A 7,731-nucleotide genomic window follows, 5' to 3' on the forward strand; every position below is an offset into this window, starting at 1 on the left:
ACAGCACTTCACTGGTACACGGCTGCTCCTCTATTATAGCTAGAAATCATACAAGAAGCACATTCTCAGCTCTGGGGAAATCTGTTATTGTGGGAAATTTGCATGTTTCCCCAGAGGGAGATCTCTTGGGATCCCGGGATACAGCCCAGTTCATCAGTCCTTGCCTTTTGTTTTTCAGACACTAGATTTTAAGCACAAATGCATTTGACGGATTCCTAGTACTTGTATTGTCACTGTAAGACAATACAAGCGTAATGGCCAAACCTCATTTCTGTCTGTGATAGGTTACGTTACAAGATAAAGTCGGTACTCTCCCCTAAAGAACTTCCTAGCTGTGCTGAGTGTTCTGAATATTTTATCAGGGTAAAGATTGCTCTCCGGGAACATTTGTGTTCTGCCAGCATTTCCTCCTGTACCTCAAAGTGCTCTTTTTCTTGGGGGTTTTACATGGGTCTGTTTTGTTTCAGGGGTGTGTGTGGGGAAGTTCAGGGAACTCCTTTTTTAGATCTGCAAATGCCACCTTGACAGAATTAAGTTGATGCTCTCCTCAAGACTGCCTTATATGCTGTGCTCATCCTTGTGTTCTAACCAAGAAGGGAACTATCCAGTCCTCATTCCCATCATAACTTGTGCCAACTCTTCCCTCAAGTGGCAGTGGCTGGGATCAGGAGTCGCGGGGTGCTGCGGTGAAGGACTTACTCTCTTGCTTCTCTAGACATATGTGACATGGTTCTGTAAGTACACTGGATGAGGAAAAGCACTCCCAAGTTTGCAAGTCTCCCATCCCAAATTTGAAAAAGAGGAACTAATTTTTCTCGTCTGGAGCAGTAGACTGTCCATTTACAATAAACAAACGCTTACATACATTCCTTATTTACAGTCTAGAGTATAGGGCTTATATAAGGCATCAGGTTATTAAAAATCCTTCCACAGGTTCCATCCTGTCCTGAATTAATCTGTCTGTGGGAGCTTTGCTTCTGGGTCACATCTGTAGACGAATCAAGAGAATCGTCCTAAATGTCATTCAGTTTTTATTGCAGCTGCTTTAAAAGAAAAAAGAAAAAAAAAAAAGTGCAAACCTCAACCGAATCAGCAGCACAAAATCCTAGCTTTATCCGCTTGACTTTCTGAATTAACTCTTAATTCAGCTCAAGAAATATTAATCGTGTATCCTAAATAATGCCTATTGGTGTCTGGCTTTTCGATTAAAACTTCATAAGCTTTTAATGAAAAAGTAGTGAAATTATCCAGGGACGCTCAGCGTGTTAACTTTACCCCAGGTTTCTCAACCTCGGGTGATCTGTCTCTTCAAGCTTGGAGAGTTGTGTCCCCGAAGCACTGACATGGAAGTTAAATTGCCTGTAAAGACAGAAAGGAATCAGCCAGGCTTTATAAGGCTCTGATTTATAGGGAGCCAGCGACTGATAACTCTTTTGAGGTCAATCCAATCTGTACTGCGTGAGAAAAGGAACAATAAAATGCTTGAGCCTTGTAGGCCCTCCTTTCCGCTCAAGGCAGGATGTGTGTGTAGAGTTGGTACATGTATTAATGAAGTATTTGAAATGTTGAGGATTGACCATGTTCCCTCTGTTACCATCCCTTCATGTCCTTTCCCTCTCCAGAGCAGTTTATCCTGCACATTACCCTCAGCATATGCCCACATCTTACCTGTATTTTGTGAAAAGCATTATCTCCAGTCAAAGTGCTCAGCAAAGCACACAGCCTTTAAAAAATGCCCTGATACGTGGGAGTAACTAGAATAACTAATCCTTGTATGTCTGTTTTGCCTCCCCATCTGTTTGTTAACCTGCTGAGGATCTAGCATGACATCATACTTAGCAGAGATATTTTGCTGGGCCTGGGCAACTACTGGTCCATGTAGTAGCTGTGGTGATACTTTGTCTACATTACTTAGTCATTTTTATTATGGTCAAATCATCTGCTGGTTCCCCTCCCAAAAAACAACTTTGATTTTCCTTATGAGAGGAAAGGGAAAAGTTAAGAGTGGTGGATCAGTCAAAGAGCAGAAGCAGAGGCTGGAGGAGAATATGTATTGAGGAGTATCAGGATGGCTTAAATGTCATCGCAGTCTCTGTGCCCGGTTGTCCCCATTGACTATGGGTGGCTCCCTCCCTGCCATGGGCTGCTGAGTCACTGCTCCAAGGCACTTGGCTTTCACCACTGTGCAGTATACAGCTTCAGGGGAATTTAGGCTGTCTGAACATGGCCCTAGTTGGTGCTTTTTTTAGTTTATTACTGAAAAGAAGTTTGCTACAATCACCAGAGCTCACAAGCATAGTGTGGGTTTAGACTTATTTTTTTTTATATGCTTCATGTTGAGCCAGTCACAACAGCGTGGCTGCACTTCCAGTGGTATGTTAAGAGAAGAGCTCTTACCAGTTGTATGTGTCCCTGTTCTTTTTGCTGCCATTGGATTACAGGTGTAGTCTGGTTTGTTGTGATGTGCTGCGGGCGGGAAATAAATAGATTCTGATTTGTGGAAGGGTAGAGCTGAGCGGAGAGGAGGGTAGCGTGGAGTTCATGAGATTGCAGGTTTTACCCCTAGTTAATTAATTGCCATTGTTTAATTGCCATTGTTCTGAGTCTGTATCACCTGTGGAAATGAAAAATTTGCTATAATAGTAGGTGTCTATAAGTAGCTTACATTACAGTGAGAATATTTCCTACTCCATCAACATCCAGAGAAAATCCTGATGATCAAAGGATCAAATGTATGATCTCAGAGTGTCTGGGCAGCGGGCTGCCTCTCCACCCTCAGCACAGGGCGGTGGAAGCAAACCACAGGGACTGACTCCCTACTGTGCTGCTCTCCAGTGTCTGCTGGAACAGGACAGGTCAGCGCTGCGTGTGCAGTCCTGTCCCCATGTGCTGCGCAGCAGCCCTGGCCCACACTGCTCAGGATTTGTTCTCTTTGGATCCGGTAACCTCTGCCTTCACTTACGCTTCTTGGCTTTTCTTTTCCATTGCCCTCACTTTGCAATGCTGGTTGCTTCCTCCTAGGTTATAGAGCTCCATTTTGGTTTAATGGCCTGAGCTGCATTTAAAAAAAAAAAGTCATTCTTCTAGTGAAACATGACTTTCAAGAGGGTACTGAAGTCTTGAATTCTCAGTTACTGCTCACAGAGCAGAACGTGCTTTGGATTTGTTGGCATGTGTGTGGTATCTGAACATTTTCACAAATAAAATGTTCTATTAAATTTTATTTTCTTCTGAACCAAGATTTCATGGAGATCTTTAGGTGCTTAGTGACTGGCTTGATCGCTTATAAGTTTCCCCTGAGGAATTCTGTGTACCGTTTCTTTTTGGAATTTCTGAACACGTTACTGAGCTGGATGATGCTTCCTCTATCCAAGGAATTTAAAGGCATTTAGGAAGAAAAATTCCTTTTTAAGCGTTCTGTGAGATTCCTTTATTTGTCCACGAATATCTTCCAAAACTCCATGGGCTGAGAAGATGAGATTTAAATGCCACCTCTGCCAAAATACATTATGAAATCTTGATGTTCCCAGCACTGTCCTGTACTACAGCCTCCACTGTCATACAGAAGTCTGCAGGAATGGGTCCATCAAGTTTTGCAAAATGGCAAGGCATTTTGGGGGAGCGGGGAGAGAAACCTCACTCCCATCCTCAACTCAGGCTCCACTGACCCCTTTTCACAAAGTTTATTGATATGGGAATAGATAACACCATGAAAGATTAAAGTGTTACTGCCCGTAAATTGTGCAGATTTCTCAAGTCCCAATTTAGTGCTTTCTCCAGGGCTTCATTTGCTGTCAGCTACTGCCAGAGAAGTGCAGTGTTTGTGCTGCCAACTCGCTGCCTAGTTTGGCTCTCATGTGAGTGGAGGTTCTTTCCCCTGCTGGGGAAGTGAGGAATTGAGTGTGCCCGGTGGCTCTGTGGAGCATACACTCGTGTCTGTGGAGAGTCCAGGCATCTTGTGCTTCCCTGAGAGAAAAGCACGTTGCTGCTAGCCCAGAGCTACGAGCTCTGCGGGGATGCCTTCTGAAAGTTAGAAACCATTGACTTGTAGGCCCTGAACTCCTCGCATGTTAGGAACTAAGTGGTAATTTGGAGTTACCAAAGCCAAAACGCGTCTTCCTTCAGCTCTCTGAGCAGGACACTGGCATCAATTCAGCTCTTTTGGCATCAGCATGAGCAGGTGCAGCTGCTGGCCCTGCTCCACCCAGTCCCGCTCGAGCATCTCAGTGTGCCAAACTGGACACTGATCAAGACTAAAACCAACTCAGCAAGATAATGTCTTTGTTTTTAACTTGGATCAGTTCCTGGCACAGACCACTGCATGGATCCATAAAAAGTTGTGGAACAACCAAGGAGGTGTCTTGAAATGGGAAGCCATTGATAGGAGACTGGAGCAGAACCAAACCCTAAATTCACAGTTGTTGGAAAGGGTTTAAAAAGATGGGGAGAACTGCTTGGAGTCCTTTAGGACAACTATTGTGTTCAGAAGGGGGCAGGGAGAAAGAGAATGAATGGATTTTTTAACATTTTTTTTCTTCGTGTTATAAGGGGACTGAACAGGAAAACTTGATAATTGAATGAGAAATTTGCAGGGAAAGGGCTCCCAGCACTGCAGTACTTGATAAAATGTTCAAATGCTCCCTTGTTAAGAGCAAGGGAGTAATTGAATCTTTGTTAATGGTTTCATAGACTTCAGTTATATGGCATAGCAAACTTTGGGGTTCCTCTCTGCACCTACCTCTTGTTTTTCCATTCTTGGTATCGCACCCATCTTAGGTTCTTCTTCTGCATTTGTTTTTTTTTCCTCTATGTAATTTTCCCCCTTGAAGCAAATTACTTCTGTGTTATGTACTCAGCAGTCAATGCATGACTAGGATCAACAGTGCTCTTCTTTCTGGAAGGAAGGAATCAGTCAGTAGTTTACACTTGCAGTTTCTCTAAATGGAGCCCACTGTCGAATTTTTAGGATGTCTACAGATTTTTCCTCGCTAAATAAAAACCAACAAACCCTGTCAGCATCTTTGGATCTCTGTGCTCGGTTGTTTGTTTTCACTTGAGTAGCCAAAGTTATGATGACAGTCTTGGAAAGTGAACTCATTTAAGAATAGCTAAATTTGTTTATAGTAAAATACTAGAATTGCTGAAGATTCCAGCTTGTTGACAAAGTAGAAATATAGGTAGCACTGGGAATGTGATAAAAGTAATGTAAGAGAAACACTGTTAGATGCAAATGGACAAGCAATAGAGAGCACTTGTACAAAATGGAGAAGGGAGCAGTATTCAGCTAGGCTCGTGTACTTATGTTTGCTTTCTTTGTTTTGTTTCAGTTTGGTTTCAGGCTTTGGTATCTTGTTCTCTGGTTAATAATGCCCACATGATATGTTTTGATGAGGTACTTGACGATGCAGTAACATCAGGGAAAGGAAGAGCTCCCAGCAAAGCTTATAAGTGGTTCCATTCTCTGGAAATGCCAGCTGGAGCAGCTGGGTTTTGTAATCTCTTCTAAAATGTAGGTCAGACAACTGCTGCTCCTGTGGAGGCCTCTCATCTTTCTGCCAGCCCCACTAAGTTTCCAGGTGTCCTGTTCCTTCCCGTACAGGGGAGGTAATGCTGCAGCCATCGCTCATGTGTTGTGTCCTCCTTTTTGTTCATAGGGGACGGTCTTCACTTTGGAATCCGAAGAGGAAGAGTACCCGGGGCTCATCGCGGAGGACAGTAATGACATCTACATCCTGACCAGTGACAACTCGGGACAGGTGAGCCCCCCGGAGTCCCCCACGGTGACCACGTCGTGGCAGTCGGAGAGCCTGCCCGTCTCCCTGTCAGCGAGTCAGAGCTGGCACACAGAGAGCCTGCCGGTCTCCCTGGGACCCGAGTCCTGGCAGCAAGTGGCCATGGATCCTGAAGAAGTCAAAAGCCTGGACAGCAACGGAGGGGGTGAAGAAAGGAGTGAGAACAACTCTTCCAACTCAGATATTGTTCACGTGGAGAAGGAAGAGATACCGGAGGGGATTGAGGAAGCAGTGGTGTCAGCCGTCGCTGCAGAGACCGTGCAGGCAGCGTTTCCAGAACCCCCTGCTTCTTTACAGGAAGTAAAACCCCAAGCTGAAATTGCTGCTGTTGAAAAAGCACATCCCTCCGCACTTCTGCGTACAAAACCGGAGGAAAAGGGAAAAGTGGCTGAAGAGCTTGTTGAACCTGAAATCCCCGTATTAAGTAAACCTGTCCCAAAGTTAGCCCCAGCAGAAGAAAAGGCTGCACCAGAACCTGAGAAAATACTGCTTCCGGGGGAAAAAAAAGTGGGGAAAGAGGGCCGTTTGGAAGAAATAGAAGAGAAATCCTCCGCTGCAGAGGAGAAGCCTATCTTATTGCCGGAAGGGAAATCTATATTGCTGTACGGTGGGGCTGCTGCGGTAGCTATATTAGCTGTAGCAGTCGGTGTAGCGCTGGCGCTTAGAAAAAAGTAATGGAGCTCTCTTGAGGAGGAGGAGGGGGGAGAGAGAAGAGAGCACGATCCAATTTTTGTAGTTGTGTTACCTAAAGGTTGAGCTGCCTGCTGTTTAATTGGACATTTGAGTAACTTAATGGTGATGGGGTGAGGTCGTTCAATAAGCCTCCAGCTATGGACAATCATGTTTTTAGTAGAATTGGGGCGGGGACTGGTTTTTCGTGATTAAAGTACAGGGGTATTTTTAAAAAAAAAAAAAAAAATCTGCAAATTTAAGAACTTAAGTGCAGGTGCTGAAGAAAGGGGTGCTCGTACTCTAGGAACTGGAACAGAGAATCCCCAGGGGAAGGGGAGAGCCAGCTGCTGCCAACCCCTGGAGTTTTTGGCTTCTCAGACTGACCGCTGTTGCAGCTGTGCTGTCTTGTCACCTCCTGTTGCGCCCCCCCCGAGCCCTCCCTAAGAAACATTAGCCAACCTGAGTCCTGTAGCGAGAGGCTGGTCTCCCTGTTGTCTCGGCTTCCTCTCAGGTACAGCACTGCTCCTCGTAACCTCGCAGGTTCCTCCTAGGCCCCAGTGGGAGAGTGCTTATTCTTACCTCTTTGCTCACGCCGGTTTTGGCCCCTAACATTTACTGGAGCCCCATCCTGTAAAGATGCTGCCTCTCTATAGCTGTATTATCTCTGAGCATCCTGGTGTTCCTGGGGGAGAGGTGCAGGACGGTGCTTTCGGCTGCCCAGGAGGGTGGGAGGGACACTGCTCTTTGCTGGTTCGAGAATCCATTTGCTCTGCTCCTGCCTGGCCCACTTCACTGCCACCCTTGAGTTACCAGAGGTGCAAAATTCATGCTGGACACGATGCCGTTCTGATCGGTACTTTGATACCAGAGTATATTCAGCAAAGTTACGTCAAAACTGCTTGGAAATGAGGCCGATGCCTCCTGTGCAATTCAAAGGTTCAACGCTATGCTGTCCTGTATCACGCTGCAGACTGTATCGTTTTTCCCAGGTTAAGCACAGAGTACATTTAGTCCCAAGTCGGTCTTGGCTGTGACAGAATCCCAGATACATAAAGCAATGGATTCTAGTAACTGAGCAAAACAGCATTAAGCATCTCCTAGATCTGCCTGTTCCTGACCTGACCCAGAGTGTTGTTCAGTGCGATTTCTTTAGCAACTCTGAATCAGTAATAACCTAAACTTACAGGTTCACAAATGATGAGAAAGTTACTTTGGCAAAAAGTGAAACCTTCTTCCTGCAGTCACAACACTTCAAATGTGTGTGAAG

The 7,731-nt window shown here is 45.2% G+C and overlaps 1 protein-coding gene across 1 annotated transcript in view; it reads left to right on the top strand.

Annotated features, from left to right (window-relative positions):
- Positions 1-6,734, top strand: part of BCL2L13 (BCL2-like 13 (apoptosis facilitator)) — a 31,373-nt gene extending 24,639 nt beyond the window's left edge. Inside the window, exon 6 of the mRNA XM_009879635.1 lies at positions 5,655-6,734. Within this exon, the coding sequence (XP_009877937.1) occupies positions 5,655-6,467 (813 nt within the window). The 3' untranslated portion in view covers positions 6,468-6,734. The remainder of the gene's footprint in view (positions 1-5,654) is intronic.
- Positions 6,735-7,731: the final 997 nt, after the last annotated feature.

This window comes from Charadrius vociferus, unplaced genomic scaffold, assembly GCF_000708025.1.
Source record: "Charadrius vociferus isolate BGI_N301 unplaced genomic scaffold, ASM70802v2 scaffold90, whole genome shotgun sequence".
Taxonomy (NCBI): domain Eukaryota; kingdom Metazoa; phylum Chordata; class Aves; order Charadriiformes; family Charadriidae; genus Charadrius; species Charadrius vociferus.